The sequence below is a fragment of the Palaemon carinicauda genome, chromosome 20 (genome assembly GCF_036898095.1).
Source record: "Palaemon carinicauda isolate YSFRI2023 chromosome 20, ASM3689809v2, whole genome shotgun sequence".
Lineage (NCBI taxonomy): Eukaryota > Metazoa > Arthropoda > Malacostraca > Decapoda > Palaemonidae > Palaemon > Palaemon carinicauda.
In genome coordinates this window covers 23,645,224-23,668,453 of record NC_090744.1, presented here as the reverse complement: position 1 = coordinate 23,668,453, position 23,230 = coordinate 23,645,224, and the positions used below count along the sequence as shown (strand labels likewise).

The 23,230-nt window shown below is 46.0% G+C and overlaps 1 protein-coding gene and 1 long non-coding RNA gene across 3 annotated transcripts in view; one reads left to right on the top strand and one right to left on the bottom strand.

Moving 5' to 3' along the window:
• Nucleotides 1-4,128, top strand: part of LOC137660208 (interleukin-1 receptor-associated kinase 4-like) — a 59,053-nt gene extending 54,925 nt beyond the window's left edge. Inside the window, exon 9 of the mRNA XM_068394923.1 lies at nt 3,067-4,128. Within this exon, the coding sequence (XP_068251024.1) occupies nt 3,067-3,267 (201 nt within the window). The 3' untranslated portion in view covers nt 3,268-4,128. The remainder of the gene's footprint in view (nt 1-3,066) is intronic.
• LOC137660209 (uncharacterized) overlaps nt 1-23,230 on the bottom strand; it is a 60,625-nt gene that overhangs the window by 37,354 nt on the left and 41 nt on the right. For both annotated transcript variants that reach the window (XR_011047656.1, XR_011047657.1), the window contains exons 1-3: nt 23,149-23,230; nt 5,220-5,347; nt 2,992-3,190 (exon numbers count right to left, since the gene is read on the bottom strand). The exon at nt 23,149-23,230 is cut by the window's right edge and continues 41 nt beyond it. This is a non-coding gene — a long non-coding RNA (uncharacterized lncRNA). The remainder of the gene's footprint in view (nt 1-2,991; nt 3,191-5,219; nt 5,348-23,148) is intronic.

Here is a 23,230-nt window from a genome sequence, read left to right as displayed (position 1 = left end):
CTTCGGCACGAGCACCTCCTCTGCTGGAGGCTCTGCCACGAAAGGGCGGAATAAATCGGGACGCTGGAGTGTCCATCCTTGGTCTAGCTGACAAGGTAGGCAAAGGTGTGGCTTTGCGAGCAGAGGACGCAACCAGGTCATGAGTGTCCTTCTGTATCAAAGAAGCAGCAATCTCCTTAATCAAGTCCTCTGGAAAGAGGCACTTAGAAAGAGGAGCAAACAGAAGTTCGGATCTTTGACAAGGTGTCACTCCAGCTGACAGGAAAGAGCAAAGGTTCTCACGCTTCTTGAGGACTCCGGATACGAACGATGCAGCAAGCTCACTAGACCCGTCACGTATGGCCTTGTCCATGCAGGACATGATGAGCAAGGAAGTTTCCTTCTCTGACGGAGAGATCTTCCTGCTTAAAGCTCCCAGACACCAGTCTAAAAAGTTGAAGACCTCAAAGGCTCTAAATAACCCTTTCAAAAGGTGGTCTAGGTCCGAAGATGACCAACATATTTTCGAGCGTCTCATGGCTAGCCTGCGGGGAGAGTCTACAAGACTTGAGAAGTCGCCCTGGGCAGAGGCAGGAACTCCCAAGCCGAGAACTTCTCCCGTGGCATACCAGACGCTCGATTTAGAAGAGAGTTTAGCAGGGGGAAACATAAAGGCTGTCTTCCCTAGACTCTTTTTGGACTGCATCCATTCTCCTACCACTTGTAAAGCTCTCTTGGACGAGCGTGCGAGGACGAGTCTAGTAAAGGCAGGCTAGGATGACGGCATACCTAATACAAACTCTGACGGAGGAGAGCGCGGAGCCACAGACACAAACTGGTCCGGAAACATCTCTTTGAACAGAGCTAGAACTTTTCTAAAGTCCAAAGAGGGTTGCGTGGACTTAGGCTCGTCAAGATCCGAATGTGGTTCATCAACGTGAGCGGCACCATCATCATCCGAAAGTCCATCATCCGAGTATTGAAGAGGAAGCGGCAATGGAGTAGGTAACGGCTGGTTAGCCGAGTCCGGTCGCACGGGTGCACGCGTGACTGAACCGGACGCAACGTCATGGAACTGTTGCCCAGTCTGTGAGCTGGCAACAACCATAGCAGCGCGGGGACGCACAGCGTCTACTCCAGACTGTCTAGCCTGATGCGGGTGAGCAGTGGCAACCACACTGGGTTACGGAGGTTGACGCACCGCGTCAAAACAAAACAACTCTGACTGTTGTTGTGTCTCGCGAACATCAACGGAAGGCTCCGTGCGTCGCTGAACGTCAACATGCGGCTGGCAGGGTACACTGGAACGCATGGGTGGCGGAACTCTCTCAACTGGAGTGCGCAAGAAGGTTGCCTCAGCGTCCACAGGACGCACAACCGAGTGTGTGGTTGGTTGTAGGCAAGAGGCTGGTGCAGCAGCAACCTTCTCCGCACGAAAGTCCTGCATCAGAGACGTTAATTGTGACTGCATGTTCTGCAGCAAAGACCACTTGGGGTCTGCAGGAGCAAGTGCGGCGACAGACGGTGTAACTGTCTGCGGCGGTACCGCTTTGCCTCTCTTAGGAGGTGAGCAGTCATCGGAAGACTGCAGCGAGTCCGAACTGACCCAGTGGCTACAACTGGGCCGTTGGACTTGCGCGGAAGGGACCGACTTGCGCTTAAGAGGTCGTGAGACCTTGGTCCATGGTTTCTTGCGAGAAACCTCTTCCGCAGACGAGGAATAAATGGGCTCTCTCGTCTTTGTGTGGGTGGGGCAATCTTGGGTAGATACGCCCGAAACCACGGAGGGAACGTCTGTTCGCTGATTAAAGTCTCTCGAACCCATTGGTCGTACGACATTGCTTCTCCCCTGGACTTGGGAGCTTGCAAGAGGTCCCGGACTAGGAGGACGACAGGCACGAACAGACGAACCCTCAAGCGCAACACTATCCACAACACTATCACTCACTTTACCACTTCCCACTGCACTTTTACACTTCAGCTCCTTGACGTCTGCCATGAGCTGGTTACGGTCACTAGCCAGGGACTCAACTCTCTCACCCAGAGCTTGGATGGCACGCATCATATCAGCCATCGAAGGTTCCTGAGTGCCAGAAGGGGGATTAGGAGCAACCACTACAGGGGAAGGAATAGATTGTGGGGCATGAGGAGAGGAAAAATCAACAGAACGAGATGAACTTCTCCTGACTCTCTCTCTCTCTAGCCTACGTGTATATTTTTGGAATTCGATAAAATCGAATTCCGAAAGCCCAACGCATTCCTCACATCGATCTTCCAATTGACAGGTTTTATCCCGACAATTGGAACAAACGGTGTGAGGATCGATAGAGGCCTTCGGAAGACGCCTTGAACAGTCCCTAGCATTACACTTCCTGAATTTTGGGACTTGAGAAGGGTCAGCCATTTTGAATTGGTCAAAGGGGAATTCAAAAACTATCCAAAGTCATCAACAAATAATCCGATATCAAAAAAAGAATGCAAGGATTTATTGAAGAGAAAGCCTGCACAGCGAAAGCTCAAAACTAGAAAAGTGTACTTCACCAAATAGTTGTGAAAACAAATCCAGTTAGCAACAGCGAATTAGTAGGTCTTGCCGGTAGCACGACAGAGAGAAAATTGCGTTCTTTGTTTACAATGAGTACTGGGTACTTGGACGACAGATGGCGCTGTTGAAGTACACCCCCTACCTGCATAGCGATCGCTGGCGGATTTTTTCCGTAGAGTTTTCTGTCGAGCAGCAGAGCTGCAGCTATTATAATCACCGGCTAAGTTAAATATTGAAAATTTATTTTTGAAAACTAGCAACTGCATAAATGGGGAATCACATAATTCGAACACGCACAATTCGGGACCGTACTGTACTTATTAACATTTATATTCAACCCATTAAAAAAAAAAAAAAAAAAAATAGAGTAAGAATCCTTGAATGACAGTCTCCTATATTGAATTACAGTATTGTTAATTTTTGTGTTATACTATCTATTCCTTTAAGCTAAAATTGGTAAACAGTACCTTTATTCCCAACTTCTTTATGGAAGAAATTTGAAGAAGATCGTATTTCATTGCAACTCCTTTTCTCTCTTGCAGTTGAACTATGTTTTAGAAACTCGGGAATTAGAGGACGGACCAGAGGAATTGGCCGACTCGAAAGGCGGTGACTGGGATATGGATATTTTCAATGAACTCCTTGATCTGGCTGAGCTCTGTTGTACTGAAATGAAGAAAAAGAGACCTACTATGGTGGAATTGCTAGAAAAGTATTCATCTATTATCAAGTCTATTAACTAATACCATAATGGTGTAATTTTGGAAGAGATCATACAGGAAAACTTTAGGAAGAGAAGATCGAGAGAGAGGCAGAGAATTAGATGATGAGATAAGGTGAAGGATGATCTGGAGAGAAGAGGTTTGGTGGAAGAGGATGCCTTTGATAGACTGACCCCTGAATGTAGCATTATCAGTGGGAAAGATGATACAGATAAATTTTAATGGAAAACACATTTGGAAATGTAGAATTGTTTATGGCAAGTGTGTTAAACTGACTTTACAGAGCACATTTTATTTCTTGTTTGTATTACAGTACTGTTAATCTCTTCTTTGCTTCTATGACATTTTAAACATGACAAGAAGAGTAAGGATATTGCAGAGAAGGGAAAAGGAATAATTTTTTAGGCTTTTAAAAAACGATACAGATTCTGTTTTGAAATTAAAACTAATTACTAATGTCGTTTAAAGTTCTAGAAAGTACAAAAAAAATTGGAAACAACAGTTCAATTTCAATTTTAATAGCAAAAATGTAAATTATTTTGAAGTTATTTTTACCTGTATTATGATTTTGAATGTATTTGACGAGACTGCTACCATATTCCCACACTCATTGGGCTTTTGAACAAGGGGTGAAAATTGAGGGAACATGAACTGGAAAAAAGGGTATCTAAATGGGGCAAAGCAGATAATAAAGTTAAAGGTAGATGGCAATACCATTGAAGATAATGGTCTGCAACAAAGAACCTTTTGTACCATCTACAATGTGCTTTGGAAGGCAGGTTGTAAGCAGTAACTCCTATGTGGATCAGTTTTAAAGGACATGTGCAGTACAAAGAACCTTAAAGTTTAGAGAAATATGATTTCTTAGTATACTGTACATTTTACAAAAAGCATTGAAATGTTCAGACTCCAAATATATGACATAGCTACTGATACACACTAGTATACTGTAATATGATTCCTATATGTATAGCAGACACGATAATTAGTTTTATTTTATAATACTGTAATTTCATAAACTTTTAAATGGTCCTTTATTTAGTTAAAGGTAATATCACTGTCTTTATAAAGAAAAGAAGCTATTTTTCATTTTTAATATTAAATAAATAATAAAGGCTTTATAGTTTTGACATGATTTGTGGTCAGTTGGTGAATGTTTAACAAAACAGTGCACAAGATATAAATGGGCCTAATGTTTTGTCCAGTATGTTTGTATATTGAAAGAGGAACTTTCTTGTTTCTTGATTGGAATTAAGATGGGAAGAAACTAGGAAATTGTAAAATCGTGGCACATTTTCTATTTTAATAACTCACTATACACAAATAAATGCGATTTGTATATGAAAAGAACATAAATTGGCAAGTGTGATAGGTATTCTAATTCAATCTACTGTATATATTAACCCTTTTACCCCCAAAGGACGTACTGGTACGTTTCACAAAAGCCATCCCTTTACCCCCATGGACGTACCGGTACGTCCTTGCAAAAAAATGCTATAAAAATTTGTTTTTCATATTTTTTGATAATTTTTTGAGAAAATTCAGGCATTTTCCAAGAGAATGAGACCAACCTGACCTCTCTATGACAAAAATTAAGGTTGTTAGAGCAATTTTAAAAAAAATATACTGCAAAATGTGCTGGGAAAAAAATAACCCCCTGGGGTTAAGGGTTGGAAATTTCCAGATACCCCGGGGGTAAAAGGGTTAAAGATAGGTTTTTGTTTTGAAGATTGAAGAATGTCTTGAAGGGTGTACCTTTACTATTATTTTTATGCTGAAAAGTAGATCAAACATTGCATTCTAACCTTTCAAGCTTGTCATTTAGATGTTCATTGATGAATAAGGTGAGATTGAAAGAGAAAGAGTTCAAGAATTTTGGGGTATTCTTTTTCTTGGTCAGTTTCATGTAGCCACCCCTATAAGAGCTAGTACCAATATCCATTTTAGTAAATTCAATACACGAATACTCTTACCTGTTCAATACTGGATTGCTCAAAATCAGTCACCACTGTTTCAATCCTTTATCAAAAGTATCCATTTGCCTTAGTCTTCCCGGTAAAGTAGAATGTACAAATTCAGTTATATTTTGATGGTAACAAAACTGAAAAAAAACAATGTTATGAAATTCATAAAATAAAAGTTCAATATTTCAACTAAGAACTTAACCAAAAAGATAATTTTTCCTCAATAAATATATGAGAGAGAGAGAGAGAGAGAGAGAGAGAGAGAGAGAGAGAGAGAGAGAGAGAGTATATATACACACAAGCCATCATATCTCAAAAACCTTTCACTTCTGAGATGGGAATAAGTGTTTGGGTTTCTTAATAATGATGTAAAAACAATAAGTGAAGGATACACAATTCTTGTTAATGATCTAAAAATACATTACCCCTATTTAATACAAAATATATTTAAATTGTGCTCAAATACAAATTATATATACAGGTATATATATATATATATATATATATAATCTGACAAATATAACCATATTTACTTATATATACATATATATGACAAATATAATCATAATTATTTATATAGACATAAATATCTATAACACAAAATAAAACCATCACCCTCAAGTTTTCTACGAGCATAACTTCAGTAAAGCCATACTCTTATTATTAACGGACTAGAGTTTATACTGTATAGTTGATGAAAATACTAATTACTATAAAAATTTATATATTTTACTTTTATCATAAATAAAATTTTCTTAGAATGGTTATGTTGTTACTTTGCCTTTACTAGGGAATATTTTTTATAAGTTATGTAAATCATTGAAAAACCATGTATGTATTCTTTTTTGTATGACTTCATTTGCAAGTTTCTATTCGAAGGTATTCAATAAATTTTATAAAAGTTTTGAACAGATTTTGATAAGCATATTCTTTTTGATAAAATTAACACTTTTAAAGATGAGTATCTAGTAATAGGTAAGATAAGATCCTAAACAATAAGGAGGGTCATGAAAATAAATTATAAATGTTAGAGTAGAGAATGAATTACATCTCCTCAGATAATTTGTCTTCCGAGGCTTCAAGTTGCAGAGTTCATCTTCTCCATAATCCAAAATTGGTCTTAAAGATGAATAGTTCCAATTCACAGGGTATAGGATATACTGTACGGTAGAATTGTGCAGAGGTTTGAAGAAAAAAGTTGTTATTAGGGATAAAAAATATTCTATCTAGGGAATTTATTAAGACGAAGAAAATTTTTTTTTTCTAATACTTCCTGAAATTTAAATAAAAAGTTGGCCTCATGTATTTTGAACCTCATATTTTATTTCAACAAAAATAAGATACAGGTCAAAAGGGACAACAAAAAGATAACTCATGCAAATCTGAAGGATCAGGAGATAAAAGAATATTTCCATTGGAATGGACCTCTAGAATTCTGCTCAAATGCAAGAAACCTGGTTGATTCAATATAATTGAAGCTTACTGGGCTATTGGCACAGTTTGGTTGGATATTAATGGAAAGGATGACCTGAATTATGAAAAATCTTGCGTAACAAGCATAAAGAACTAACTGAACTGACAGTGCCACAGATTGATATCCAGATCAAGAATGAAAAATTTGATGGACCAGCCTAGAGGACAATACTCAAAACACGAGCAGAATGAATTAATTAAAACATTTGCTAAAGATAGACTGATCACCAAGTCTAAAAAGACTTCCTCAATAAGCCATTATTTTAGCAATTGAAGAATAAACCAACTAAAAATGTTTCTCAATAGTAAATTTTCAATCAAGAATCACAAAAATTTTGAAGATGTATATAGTAAAAGAAATCATTAATGCTGAGATGTGAATGTTGAGGAGCCACAGCCCTCAACCTTATGTATTCAAAATCATACTTTGAGTTTTGTTAGGGTTCAACTTTATCCCCCATAATTAGCACCATATACTAATTTCAGCAATATCTCTATTAAGGGGACTCAGCAACCATAGCCCTTCATTCAGGAGATAGACTATGTGAATAAAGTAGCATCTTCTTCATATGCAACAAGTTTGTTTTACAGCAACAGCTCTTAGCTACTGTAAGTATAGTTATTCAAAGTCAAATCTGATCTGTTACCCTTCCAAAGTTGACAGGCCTTTGACTTCTCCAAATAAGAGCGTCTTCAATCATCATTTAATCAAGGTTTGTCCTTCAACTGGAATTTTGACACACAAGAAGAGTTATGCCTATCAATTATGTTGACCAGATTTTCATCATCATCCACTGTAGGACTAAGGCCTCAGACATATCCTTCCACTACAGACTCTTTATGGTTTTTCAGTGCGAGTCTCTACCCACCTCTGCAGTGCGAGTCTCCACCCACCTCCAAACATGCAACTGTGCTTATATGCGTCAAAAGAGGTTTCGAGCCTACACTTGAACAATATTGTCATTTCAGGGGTGTGGTAAGAAGCTCCTCAATGTTCTGCAAATGCAAGCAGCTTTTCTACCTCTGCAAGCATTCCAAAAAACATTGAAGAAGCATTCAGTAGTGTGTTTTGCAACACAACCACTGTAGTGGTTTATATCAAGCAAGGGAGCACAATCCTGTGCTCATTCTACGAGCTGACGTAGAGGATGCACATCGGGGAGGCATTCAACGCAGTATAGTCGTAAGCCTGGTACGTTCTGGGCAAGAGGAATGTAGTAGCAGACAATCACTCAGTTGTAAGGGACAAGTTATTAGGTCAGGGTGGTCCCTAAATCCCTGCATAGCATAAAGGCTTCTGGTTTTGTGGGGTTCTCTAGGGACCAACCTGTTCGCCACATGGCTAAAAAGGAAGCTCCCAGTTTTTTCTCCCCCATTCCAGACCCATAGACTTTGTTCAAAATCGCCTTCCAACACTCATGGGATCACCTGAACGTGTACGGCTTTCCAACGTTCAGGCTGATCTGGCAACTAATCAACCAAGTTTTGATTACTCCAAAACTCGGAATGATCCTAGGCTATCAGTTTGCCACAAGCCAAGTGGTATCCTGGTAGCAATGGTCAAGGTCCTGAAAGAACTACCCTAGTGGCCCTCACTTCTCCGTCAATCACACCTTCGGAGGTACCATCAATCAGTTAAGTCACTGGAGCCTCACAGTTGGACTCTAACAGCATCTCCTCTGAGCGAAGGGTTTTTCGCTAGGTACTGCAGGGGATATTTGGGTGCCTGTGATGGTCCTCTGTAGCTGTCAACTAGGGACATAGAGCCATCTTTTCTGATTTGTGTCATACAAGGAATTCTTCTCCAGCAAGAACATCTCCAGTCCAGATCACGAATTTCCTTGTTTTCCTTTGCCAGGAGTTGCTTCTTTCAGTCACTCCTGTCATAAGCTACCACTTAGCCTTGAACAGTTTTTCGACAGTAGGGTATAGACATCTCATGGGAGTTATGTATTCTTGTGAGGAGCTTTAACCAGTCTTATCCAGCCCATGATTTAGGCCTCCAGAATACATGATAACATTCATTTTCAAGGCTCTTATGCGTACTGGTTTAAGCCTTCCAAAAGGTTGTTGGTCAGGGATCCGACTCTCAAAACTCTCTTTTGCTGCCTATCATCAGCAAAGCGAGTAGGCATGTTTTATAGTCTCTCTCCTTTAGTCTCCCACGCCGAAGAGTGGAAGGAAATATCCCTTACTTTTGTAGCCAAAATTCCGAAACTGTCGTAGTATGACCCCACGTTCGAGAGCTTATCCATTCCCTTCTTACAAGAAGCATTGGGTGGCAAACAAGAGGACGTTCTTGTATCACATGACGGCTCTGCAATATCTGAAGAAAGGCCCAACACCTCAGACCTGAGTGTCAGCGACTCATCCTCAGCACTGGCAGGACCAAGAAAGAGGTGGTAAGGAACACAATCTCTTCCCGATTTCATGAAATGATCCATTAAGCATACGTCTCGATTGCTGACAGGAGTCGAAGGAATAAGAACAGGCACATTACTTCCTCTTCCCAACTCGCATCTCAGGCTCTGCAAACAGAGGTGTATAAATCTGAGCAACCAACGACAATGATCCCCAGAGGGGAGAAACTACAGGGGTTGGTCCAACAGGAACCACCACATTGGCAAATAATGTCACAAGGGAGGGCTAGGCACACTCCCAGAAGTTCACAATATACACAAGTGGGGTCATAGGCATAGAAGGAGCAGAAGTTACTTCGCAATGGTGCCGGACTTCAAGGATCAAGGGTCAGGGGAAATGTATGGGGGAAGAGTAGGAACCTGGCCATAGCCTTTCAGATCAAGGGCTGATCTATGCCCAACCTAGGACGTGACACATCCTATTGATGGAACTTTCTAGCAGGCACCATAGTCACATGATGAAGCAATACTGTCCCTAAGATTGGGGGAAGGAATCACTGGCTGACTCCGGAGCCATGTTTTTTAAAGGTCGCTCATGAATGGCAGAGGCAAGGGACAGTGACATTGCCCTAGAGTCTAGACTGACCATATATACCAATGATCAGCACCCAAGCCCCCTCTCCATCCAGGCTAAGACCAGGGAGAGCCAGACAACGGCTGCTGATGACTCTGCATAGACCTATACCTTCCCCCAAACCTCCCATCCTTAGCTCACAAGGATGGTGAGGTTACAGAAACCAAAGGAACTAAAGAGTTTGAGCAGGACTCAAACCCCAGTCTGGCAATCACCAGCCAGGGACTTTACCAAATAGGCCACCACTGGCATCACCAAAGGGAGACACTGGCATTGGGGACATCAAGATAGGTAGCCTTAGCTACCCACTCCCTACTTGTACAGGACCTACCTGAAACACCTAAAGAGGGCCAAGCCTTCCTTGAGTCTAATGTCGTCGTCAGAGATATGCACATATGAGAAGAGCCTCCAACTTCCAATAGGGTGCAGCAAAGACTAGGAGAACCCTAAGTGCCACCAGATTATGAAAAGCCGGCATAATTCTGGGTGCTTCTACCTCCTCATGCATACTCCCTTGGGGGCAAGTGTTGCGGCGGCGGTAGCGGGTGCACTCAATGAGCGGAAAGCAGCAGCAAAAAACCTACTCTATGTTGTTTTGGCAAGACAGACCCTAGTAAAGGGTCAGCCCTCTTCCTCTCCCTCAAAGCATATGCCCATCACTGCACAGGAGGCTACCACCTACACTTGGCACAAGGGGATGATTAGAAACAATAACAACCATAGCGAGAAGAACAGAGAAAGCATGGATCTACTGCTAGTTTGTCTAAAAGTGGATGCAATATCCACCCTTCACATCCATAGCAATCAATAGCCAACATTTACTTCCTGAAAAAAACAAAAATGAAAAGTACGATTATTCAACACCAGTCATGAACTACCTCGTTAACAATTTCAACGGCCGGTTCTGGATCGTGCTGAAAACATATTCCCTACTTGAAGCACACAAGGTTTGCTTATGTGTAAGAATAAATGAAAGCTCTTACCTTACGTAAGAGGTAGGAACGTACCAAGATCCTCTTCCCAAGTGGATACGTTACCAGTACATACAGTACTAGTGATTCTATCGACGTTCTTCAAATCATTAGCGTCTCCAAAGCATCCCAGGAATATCCTAGAGTAGGAAAGGGATAAGGGAGGCTATCAACATACTGATTAGTAGTGCTACATATGTAAATATATTCTCGGGGAAGGAAGCGTTGCCAGTTGCTACTAAGAAACCTTTCGCCTTGCATAAGATGAGAAAGAACTGTAAAGCTATTGCTGCTCAACTGAAAGTAAAAAAACATCACTGAAATACTTATCCACACAATTGGTGTGCACAACACATTCATGTACGACTGGCTGCCAGAATACTGGAGTAAGTAGATAATGTTTACAGTATTAGCAAGTGGAAATGACCCCGGTGGAGCAAAGACCAATTGAGGTGCAGCACTGTACATGATATGAATCAAAGACATTTATGATACTTTATTAGTGACCCACACTGACGGAGTGGGCAAAAAATCCATGTCACTTGCCAGAACAGACACGCAAAGAGATATTTAATTGTCAGCAAAGCGATCCATGACAGAACAAAGACCATTTGAGGGATGTGATATAAATTATACGTGACTATGATACTTTCATTTTAATTTCAAGCCACTTAGAGTGTATGAACCACATATTTTTTACAACTGGCTATCTTGTGTTCATTGTGAATTTCTGACCATTACTAATACTGTAAATCGCTCATTTTTTGCATTTCTCCTCAAGAAAAAGAACTCCCACTGGGATCCCCCATAATTTTGTTTATATGGGGGTTAGGAAAACTCATAGGCCTAAATATGACAAATTTGTAATATAATTTGTATTTTTCCCAACTATACAAACCTGAAGCTCTTTACATTGGAGTACTATTTTGGCGCTAGCTGTAACCAGCCATTAAAGTTTTGCGAGGTGTTACTATCCAATGCTAGTTAGCGAAGGTAGCCCAGCCACCCCACTCACGCCAGCAGTAGTAAACAACTGTCCCTTTGCAATTGCAGCAGGACTTCTGGGGGAAGGTGTTGGCAGGACCAGTATGTGCAAAGAGCTTCAGGTCTTTATACTTAGGAAAAATACAAATTATTCCAAATTTGTCATTTGTGAAGCACTATTTACAGTATAAACCTCATGCTCATAACATAGTAGACTCAACCCATGGCAGGTGAAAATCCTACAACCAACTGGTTGGAGACTGTCCCAAGGTGACACACTGTGCTACACAAGAGCTGTTTAGAGGGCACCCTGACATCTCGTGATCCTTATAGGATGACGGCCTGGGCAATTGGTGCTAACATGACAAATTCGGAGATAATTTGTATTTTTCCTAACCATACAAACCTTAGCTATTTACATTGGGTTTTCTTTCGGCGTAGCTGAAATGACGAGCCATTAGATTTTTAACGAGGGTTAACTACCCCCCGCTAGTTAGCAGGGGGTAGGGAAGGGGTAGCTTGCTACCCCTCCCCCCACACACCGGCGAGATGTCTCACTTCACTTAGAGGTAGGACTTGACTTGGGGGACAGGGCTGGTGGGCAAATATGTGTAAATAGCTAAGGTTTGTATGGTTAGGAAAAATACAAATTATCTCCGAATTTGTCATTTGTTCCGTAACCGAAATACAAACCACGCTATTTACATAGGGTGACTTACCCCTTAGGAAGGGTGGAAAGTCCCCAGCCTTACTGGCTTTAGCTTTTACCCGGGGACCCGAAATCCAAGTGAGCAGCACTCGAGAAAGGGGGTCCCTGCACCTCGCACTTATCGTTGCTTGCTACGAACGTGCGGCCTACATAAGTTGTGTGTGGAGGAAGTTGACCTGGAGTTCTTTAGATAGAAATCTAGGCTAGGAAGTTCCCAATACCACCTCGTCAGGGTATGGGGGACGCAAACAGTATTACAGCTAATACTAGGAGCACAAGGGAGCATGGTTTACCTGCAGAGGTTGAGGTCAGCTATGCAAAGACCAGGCTGCTGCTTTCCCCAAGGGAGGGGAGAATGAAGAAAGAAGTAACGGCCAGACATACTCTTTCAATCACGCAGACTAACACCGGGTAACAATGCCCCCCACCTTCTGCTACCTGTCCATTAAGGAGCCTGAGGTTAGACCAGTTGTTGTGCAGCCACCACAGGGCCAATAGAGAAGGTATCGAGGCTCCTGTGGGTCACGTCCAGCAGGTAGCGGGCTGTGAATGTCGTTTGGTGCTCCCACACCCCAGCTTGCAAGACCTGCATCACAGAGAAATTTCTCTTGAAAGCCAGGGACGTAGCGATGCCCCTGACATCGTGCGCTCTAGGGCGACGTGACGGAGGAGGGTCAGGATTCAAGGCGTGTTGAATAACCTTCCGGATCCAGGCCGAGATGGTGTCCTTGGTGACCCTCCTCTTCGTCCTTCCTGTGCTTATGAATAACGCTTGCACATGAGGACGGACTGCAGCTGTTCTTTTCAAGTAACGCCTCAGACTCCTCACTGGGCAAAGTAACAGATGGTCTGGGTCAGTTGTTACAGAACGAAGACTCGTTACCCCGGAGTCGAACCTAGGGTCTGACACCCCAGAATTCTGAGTCTTGGCAACAAACTCAGGGACGAACCTGAACGTTACCTCCCCCCATCCCCTTGAATGGGCGACGTCGTAAGAAAAACCATGAAGTTCACTGACCCGCTTGGCTGAGGCCAAAGCGAGCAGGAAAGCCGTCTTCCAAGACAAGTGGCGATCAGACGCCTGGCGTAATGATTCAAACGGGGCTCTCTTCAGAGCCCTGAGGACCTGAACCACGTTCCAAGGAGGAGGTCTTACTTCTGACTGAGGGCAAGTAAGCTAATAGCTGCGTATGAGTAGAGAAAGTTCTAACGAAGAGGAAATGTCCACTCTTTTCAGCCTAAAAGCCAGGCTTAAGGCTGAGCGATAGCCTTTCACCGCCGGAACTGAAAGGCGCATTTCCTCCTGTAAATACATAAGGAACTCTGCTATTGCTGGAATAGTGGCATCGAGCGGAGGGATACCCTTCCCATGACACCAACCACAGAAGACTTTCCACTTCGCCTGGTAGACTCCGATAGAGGACTTGCGCAGGTGGCGAGACATCCTGTCCGCAACCTGTTGCGAAAATCCTCTCTCCGTGAGGAGACGCTGGATAGTCTCCAGGCGTGAAGCCGAAGCGACGCTACGGCTTTGTGGAAGATGTTGCAGTGTGGTTGTCTGAGTAGCTCGTGTCGTGGGGGGAGTTCCCTCGGAAGCTCCGTCAGGAGCTGCAGAAGGTCCGGGAACCATTCCGCGTGATGCCTCAGCGGAGCTACAAGAGTCATGGAGAGATTGACCGATAGTCTGGTCTTGTTGAGCACCCTTCTTATCAGACAGAATGGTGGGAAGGCGTAACATCGATGTTGTCCCACCTCTGCTGAAAAGCATCTTGCCAGAGAGCCTTGGGGTCCGGAACTGGAGAGCAGTACAAGGGCAGCTTGAAATTCAAGGCTGTCACGAACAGATCTACTGTCGGGGAACCCCACAAAGTCAGGACTTTGTTGGCTATCTGAGGATCCAAAGACCACTCGGTACTCACTATCTGCGTCGCCCTGCTCAGACTGTCGGCGAGCACATTCCTCTTGCCCCGAATGAAGCGAGCCGAAAGTGTGACGGAGTGGGCTTCGGACCACCTCAGAATCTCTACTGCAAGATGGGATAGCTGTGGAGAAAAGGTACCTCCCTGCTTGTTGATGTAAGCCACTACCGTGGTGTTGTCGCTCATCACCCCTACGGAGTGGCCCGCCATGGTCCGTTGGAACTGTTGAAGAGCCAGGAAAACGGCCTTCATTTCTAGCAGGTTGATGTGGAGGTACTTTTCTGATTCTGACCAAAGGCCTGAGATCCTTTGGTTCAGAATGTGGGGCCCCCCACCCTTCTTTTGACGCATCCGAAAACAGAGTCAAATCCAGGGGGAGCACGAGAAGATCCACTCCCTTTCGAAGGTTCACGTCGTTCAGCCACCACCGAAGATCTGTCAGTTCCGTGGGTCCTATAGGAACCAGAAAGTCCGGGGAATCGGAGCCCTGATTCCACCGGGACTTTAGCCACCATTGCAGGGATCTTATCCTGAGGCGGCCGGTCGGAACTAGACGTGCCAAGGAGGAGAGGTGACCTAGAAGACGTAACCATGATTGGGCCGGAAGCTCTTCCCGCCTGAGGAAAGGTTCTGCGACCCTCCTCAGCCTTGCTATCCTGTCGTCTGATGGAAAGGCTTTGTGGAGATCGGTGTCTTTTCGTCGAAAGCAGAGAGGACTTCTCGAGATTTACAGTACCATGATCCCCAGATCTCGGCAAACCTCCAGAAGCCTGTCCCGGTGTCGAAGAAGGGTCGACTCCGAGTCTGCCAGGAGCAGCCAGTCGTCCAGATAACGGAGGAGACGAATGCCATTCCTGTGCGCCCAAGACGAAATCAGTGTGAACACCTTGGTGAACACCTGGGGTGCTGTGGAGAGACCGAAACACAGCACCTTGAACTGGTAGATCTTGCTGTCTAGGCTGAATCTCAAGTACTTCCTGGAAGACGGATGGATTGGGATCTGGAAGTACGCGTCCTTCAGATCCAGTGTGCACATGAAGTCTTGCGATCTCACTGCAAGTCTGACCGTGTCTGCTTGCAAGAAAGAGTCGACTGAAGAAGCCTGGGGAGCCGTCGTCGACCTCCTGGAGAGCATCCTTCTTCAGCATGGTCTCGACTTCTGCCCGAAGGGGTAACCCCTTTGCCGATCCCATGGCATAGGAGTTCAGCGACACTGGATTCGCTGTCAGGGGAGGTGGAGATGTCGTGAATGGGACACGATAACCTTGGCCGATCACAGAGACCGTCCAAGAATCGGCCCCAAGTTGCTGCCACCTGTACACGCAACTTTTCAGGCATCCCCCCACAGGTGGACGCGCGGGGGGATTGCCGATCCTAGCGCTTGCGGCCGCAGCCGCTTCCCCTAGGATTCTTTCCTCCCCTAGAGGACTTGCCGCGCCTTCTGTCCTTGGTCTGAAAGGGCTGCGGCTTAGACACCCCTGTCTTAGCTGCCGGAGCCTGCTTCAGAGTCTTGCGAGGGTGCTGTTGCTGTTGAGGTGCCCGAGACTTGTAGAGCCGAGATGTCAGGGCCCTCTGGAGGAGAGAATCTTGATTCGATCTCCTCCACCTCTCAGCTGTTCGTTCTATGTCCTTGGGCTCAAGCAGATCCCTCCCAGTGACGGAGGAGTGCCTGAGCCTGCAGACATCCACGGCGGGGACCTTTAGATGGAACCTCTCGGTCATTGCGTCGCGACGCTTGAGGATCGAGTTAGCCCACAGGTTAGCAACCTGGTGAGCGAGGAACTCGATCGAACGCGTGCCCGAGGGGAGGAAGGTCTCCAAAGCCTTCCTATTGCTCTCCTTGGACAGGTCCTCAGAGCGCAAAAGGATGCCCAGAAATCCCAGCCAAACATCCAGCCACGAAGTTGCCTGCATGGCACTCTTCGCGACCTTCTCAAGGTTCAGGATCTCCGACGCCGAGAACGTCACCTGCCGGACGGAGAGCTTCTCGAGAGGAGTTCCCCTGGTCAGCTCTTCCACAGAATGGTGGAGCGGAAGGGCCATACTGGACTCCCCCATGATCTCAAAGTACCTCCTCTGATGTACTCGAGGAGGCGGGAGGAGTTTGAACCCGGCAGGAGGAGGAGGAGGAGGCGAGCTCGGAGAGCTGGGCTTCGACCCTGTCCCTGGCCCCTTTCACCCCTTTGGACCAAGGCAAAGCTGCGCTGGACTTAGGGGGTTTCTGGGTGCCGTAGACTTGGTCTAGCACCGTGTCCTTGCCTTCACGAGGGGCAGTCTCTGGGTCCTTAAACTTGTTGAGTTGCCTCATCAAGCCTAGGACCTGCCAGAAAGCGTGCTCCGACTCGAACTGATCTCCTCCTTGCGGACTGGCAGCTAAGTCTCCGGTCCCCAAAGGCTCTTCTTGGGGAGTTACGTGGACGTCCTCCCGGGGTCTAGTTGGCTCTGGACGGATCCTGGATGACGTTTTAGGAATCGTCTTGGAGTCCTTGGGCTCCCTCCTAGGAGGAATACAGGACTCCAGCAAAGAGGTCCGGAAGGGGGCTTCCTCGCGTGAAGCTTCTCTCCGAAGAGGAGGAGTTCCTCCCATTGGTGCCGTGGGGGACAACCCCTCCTCGCTGGACTCTTCTGAGGACGGGACCACCCCGTCCACAGGGGACGGAGAAACAGCACGCGAAGGAGAAGGCGTAGGAGTCCTCCTGACCGACCTCTTGGGAGCCAACTTCTCCCGAGGAGAAGTCACCACGAAGTCCACTCCTCTCCTTCTCTTCAGTGGGGATGAGTCTGCCGTTGGTTTAAGTCCCATATCAACGAGGGCAGGCTTTACAGCCTGAACCACTGCGTTCATTATGTGACGGAACCAAGGCTGACGGGTAACTGACGCTGTGTCAGTTATCCCAGCTGGAGGGAAGGGGATCTCCTGACCCTTTGGAGTGGACACCACGGGGCCTGCATGAAATGAAGAAGAAAAAGAATGTTGCATGGACCTCTCCCTAGATCCTTCCTGGTCCTGGTATGTAATCCTACGCTTGCGGGTGGCGATCCAGAGGCTGATCCGGAAGTCCGCGTCCCTATCAGTTGACCTCGCTGATAATCCCGGCGAGAATGGGGATCACGGCGGCTCTCACGCGAAAAGGCATTCGAGGAATCGCGTGCGGGCGATTTCCAAAGCGCGGGCGCATTGCCGCGTGTGGAAGAATGCGCGTGTGGAAGAATGCGCGTGGGTGCGTTCGTTCGCGGGCGAGGGGGCGCGCAGGCGGAGACACGATGGCGTGTGGGCGCGCAGGCGGAGACACGATGGCGTGTGGGCGCGCAGGCGGAGACACGATGGCGAGGGAACGCGTTGGCGCGCACGTGAAGGAGCACGTGATCGCGTAGGTGAAGGAGTGCGCTGAGCACTAGGCGACCGATGGCGGCGCGTAGCAGACTGGCGATGTTCGGGCGAAATAAGTCGCGAGCGACTTGGCAAGCGTTTGCCAGGCGGGGAGTGCTGGCGCGTTGGCGAGCGATGACGCGTGTGCTCCGGAGAACGACGGCGCATACCACGGACGGGCAAACGACTGCGCACAGGCGATTTATCACGCGGACGAGTCGGAGACCTGGGGCGATCAGACTTAAGAGGGCGATGGCGCTCAGGAGAACATTTGCGCACAGGCGAGTGATCGCGTGGGCGCGCAGGAAATCGTTGGCGCGTAGTAAGATTACTGCGCACATCAGAGGAGGTGGACGGAGACAAACGCGCAGGTGAATGCTCGCGAACAGGAGCTTTGGCTCGCTGTTGCACCGGAGCAGAAGGGCGCGCAGAGGCGCGTGGGCGAGGCGACAGGATGGAACCCTTGCCTAAGTTCAGATCTGGCGATCGTGGACACGGTGGTGATTGTTGGCGCGCTGGGCGCACATCAGGCACAGGCTGAGCGGTAGCGTGGCTGCGCACAGGAGAATGAGGGCGCTCAGGAAAACGTGGGTGCGCCTTGCCCACATCAGGAACATGAGGGCGCTGCTTCGCAGGAGACCTGCGAGGAGGAGAGCGCTGGCGAGCAGGAGATCGCTGCCAAACAGGAGATCTGGCAAGTTAAGTCCGAAGACTGTAACTCTGGGGAGCGCTTGTGCGCTACTGCACGTGGGCGCGCAGGGGAACCCTGACGTGCAAGGGACATACCCACACCGTGAGTAGAGTCCCTTTTCCCTGAAGGGATCAGTGCCTGTTGGATAACAGGGTGAGAAGGCGCCCAAAGCGCATCTGCAGCCAGGAACGGAGAAGGCAGGTCGGAAGGTCTGGCAGGCGTAGGGGATCGCGAACGATCCGCGGAGAGGTCAAGGTGCGCTGCTGCGACGGTCTGCTCCTGACGGGAGGGCTCCTCCTTAGGGGGAGGAACAGGAGAGGATGACCCAAAGAGGCACCTCTTAACTCCCTTATAGGGAGAAGGAAGTCCTCTGCTGCGGAGAGGTCGACGGGCCTTACGTCGAATACGACCACGAGGAAGGGCGTCCGGGTCATCAGTCCTCCGAAGAGGAGTCTCTGTCAGCGCGCTCCCCCGAGAGGAAGACCCGCCCGCAGGAGAGACCGTGGGACTCCCCACCCCCCTCGGAGGATCTTCGGAGGGGGGCGGAGAGCCTTCAACAACATCCGCAACAGGAGCCGTATCAAGGGTTTGACCAGACCCGTCGGAAGGCTCAGCCAAAACAGTGTCGACAAAATCCGAAGGGAATACCTCCAGTATTATCGGCGACTGTTTGACTGCAGCCCCCAACTGGATCAGGTCAAACAGGGCTTCCTTGGAGGGCTAGCCCTTAAGCCCCAAGGAAGCCCAAAGCTGGAACAAATCATTATTAGACACAGTTTGGTCATATTCATCAAATTCCAAATTATCCTCCCCCGGAGGAGAAGAGGGAGCTGCCACGCTAAGGGAGGCAACGCCCTCTCCCGCACCCCGAGGTCGGGAAACACCACTAGGGCCTGCGTTACCACTCGGCAGTCTCTCACGAGAGACTGATCGAGTGGGAGCTTCGGAGGAGGTTCGGGCGGCGGAAGAGGAGTCCTTAGAACCTTCCTTCTTCAAGGTTGCCCCTGAAGGAGAACGGTCTCTCTTGGACTTCTTGCGCCGACGGCCGAACTTCTCCCACTGGGAGGCAGACCACTCCCTACACTCACTGCAAGTATTCTCCCTATCACACCATCGGCCTCGGCACTGCGGGCAAAGGGTGTGAGGATCGGTGTCCTCCGCAGACATTAAGGTCCCACAAGGGCAGCCAGCGAGTTCAGGGCACTTGCGCATAACGACGATAACGGTCGAGGCCAACTTCCAAACACACAGAAACAAGAAAAAGCAAAAAAAAAAATTAAGGCTGTCATTAACGAGGGCGAAAACAGCAACGTCTGTACTTCGTCCGAGCCAAAAGTGAAGTGAGACAACTCACCGGTGTGTGGGGGGGGAGGGGTAGCAAGCTACCCCTCCCCTACCCCCTGCTAACTAGCGGGGGGTAGTTAACCCTCGTTAAAAATCTAATGGCTCGTCATTTCAGCTACGCCGAAAGAAAACCCTATGTAAATAGCGTGGTTTGTATTTCGGTTACGGAACAAGTTGAATTTAGCAATATGACTTGAGAAGGTAAGCACAAAATTAGAGCTAATCTTCTTAATCAACCTATACATTGCCCGACTCCACCTTGCTTAGAGGATGGGGACATAAATATACACACATTTATCAGGTTACACAAGACATCGGACCCACCTGCAGTTACAGGCGGTCAGCTTGCAGAGTTCCTTGGATGCTGATCCCAAAGGGAGAGGAGAAGGAAAAAGGAAGTGGCCAGTCACTAACATATTAATTCCAGACTTACTCGCAGGTAACCCCTGCCCTCAACCAACTATTACTTAACCCACAAGGGAGCCGAGATGTTAACTGACAACGTTTTGTGTAGTTATCACAGGACCTAAGGTAAATGTGTCTAGGTTCCTGTGGGTTATGTCTTGCAGGTAGTGGGCGGTGAACGTAATTTACCATTTCCACAGCTTGTAACACCTGCGTCACAAAAATTCTTCTTAAAACGCCAGGCCTGTGCGGAAACACCTCACGTCATGAGCACAGGTACGGCAGCCGGAATGAGAGTGGTCTGATTGAATGGTACTCTCAATTACCTGCCTGATCTCAGAGGATATAGAATTCTTTGTATTCTTCTCTTGTTCTCCCCATGCTTATGAAGAGCCTGCTGATCTGCGGGTGGGCTCATCGGTTTTCTTCCACAGGGCAGAGTAAACAGATGATCAGGATCATTTGTTACAAAACAGACTCAAAAGTCTCAATCCAGAAGGGCCAGAATCTAGGATCACCAACAGCCGGATTTTGAGTCTTAGCTACAAAACTCAGGAACAACACCAAAATGTAACATGTTTCAAGGACCATTCGGAACCTACAGAGTCCTCCTGTTCAGATTGTCCGCTAGCACGTTCTTCTTGCCAGGGATGAACCCGGCATAAAGGACTACCGAATTGTTTGTTTATGTGTGACATCACTGTAGTGTTGTTCCTCATCAGCACGATGGAATGTCCTGAAAGGAGCCGATGGAAGTGCTTGAGGACAAGAAAGACTGTCCTCATTTCCAAGAGGTTTATGTAGCACTGCTGCTCGGATTTGGACCAACGTTCGGATATCCTGAGGTGCAACCGATGAGGTCCAACCCTTCTTGTGCTGCATCTGTGAAGAGCAACAAATCCGAGGGAGGAGAGAGAAGGTCTCCTCCCCTGACCAGGTTGGTGTCCAACACCCACCATCTCAGGTCTTTCTTCTGCTCTTGATCTTCCAGTACCAGAGTGCTGGTGGGTCCACATGCTGACATCAAAAGGTCTTCAACTGCCAATATAGAGATATGTGCAGATGACCGATAAGAACCAACTTCTCTAGGGAAATTAGGTGTCCCAGCAGCCTTTCCCACTGGTGTGCTGACAATTTGTCTCGTGAGAGGAAGATCTGGGCTATATCTCTCAGTCTCTTTATTCATTCCTCAGATGGAAAGACCTTGCTTAGTTTGGTCCTGATTCTCATTCTTAAATATACCCTGTCTTGGGATGGTTGTGGGTGAGACTTCTCATAATTTACCATGATCCTCAGATCTCGGCAAAATAAGAGAAGTTTGTCTCGATGGAGGAGTCTGCTAGAAAGTGCCAATCGTCTGGGTAACGAAGTAGACGAATGCTGTTCTTGTGGGATTAGGAGAACGTTAGGGTGAATACCCTCGTGAGCACCTAGCATGCAGTGGACAGACTGAAACACAGGACCTTGAACTGGTAAATTTTTCCTCCTCCTCGTGAACACCTAGCGTGCAGTGGACAGGCTGAAACACAGGACCTTGAACTGGTGTATTTTTCCTCCTAACGTGAATCTTAGGTATAGTACTTCCTTGAAGATGAATGCACGGGGATCTGGAAGTACGCATATTAAGTCTCTCTATAGCCTATAGTTTACATATGAAGGATCTATTTTAATGTTTTTACTGTTCTTAAAATATTTTATTTTAACTATTCATCATTTCTCATATACTTTACTTATTTACTCATTTCATCTTTTCACTGGGATAGTTTTCCCTGTTGGAGCCCTTGGTCCTAAAGCATCCTGCTTTTCCAACTAGGGTTGTAGCGTAGTTAGTAGTAGTAGTAGTAATAATAATAATAATAATAATAATAATAATAATAATAATAATGATAAAAGTAATAATAATTAATAATAGTAAAAATAATAATGAGGGATGTAATGTACAGTATATCATAGGTAATTACGACACTAATTTCAAACCACCACTCACCTAAACAAATAATTTTTTCAACTGGTTATCATGTGTTTATTGTACATTTTTTTCCCTTTACTATAGCTGAAAATTGATAATTTTTCTTGTTTTCCCAACCAAACACACCAGTTTCCCATCAGAATAACTATATCCAAAAACTGTTATATAGTTCTAAAAGTGGTTAACACGCATGTACATACGAACGAACAGGAGGGAATACGGTATTATTGTACAGTAAAACTTTACCGAAAATAACGTATAATGAAGAAAAAGGTTCTATCATTAAATATCGTTTTCCCAATATGCTTTCCCCAGCCAAATCCCCCGGTTCCCACTGGGGATCCGAAACTATAATAAAACCAAAATTCCAAAATGGCCAGCACTTGTCTATTTCTTGTAGTGAGTTCCAGTTTTGCTGGAGATTTAAGTATAATATTTACCTCATATAGTAACCTGAGCCACCTTAGTTCTGGCACTATATACAAACATTATACTCTTTACACATGAGCTGAAAGTAGCTGCTAAAGGTTTTGTGAGGTGGAACTGTCCTCCAACAGTTAGTGGAGGGGGTAGCGAGGGTAGACCATCCACTCTACTCATACTTGCAACACCATATCACTAGTCCTTGAATAAAATCAATAAAACATTGTAATTCCCACTTACATCTCATGATAGACTGTGTATTCTATTAGGAAATAGTTGCACATGTGGTGGGTATTGAATTAATGAAGAAATTCTGGATTTATTATAGTTACATTTAACCGACATTTTCCCGATACACTGCTAAGTTAAGGTCCTCCATTCATTCCCTAAGTTAGGTTAGGAGACATCCCGTTTTTCCCCCCTAGTTTACCACACAATAAAAAAAGCTATTGCCCTTGAAACATGGTATTTATGTTTCCAATTGGTTTTGATGTCGTGTATAAATGCCTGGTTTCAATACATGTTGCATTACATTAATTGGAGTATCTATAAAAAAAAGGGGGGGAGGGGGTCACACCGTGATCAACCTTGTTGGAAAACCGTATGATTTAATAATAACCAAAATAAATTAGTTTACAAGAGTAGATTAGATTAATTCAACCAAAGCAAGCTACATATTAACTTACAATATATATCAGGAAGCGTATTATCCTTTTCTAGATAATTAATTCCAGGTGATTTTCACGTGACCTCTACTTACCTTGAGGA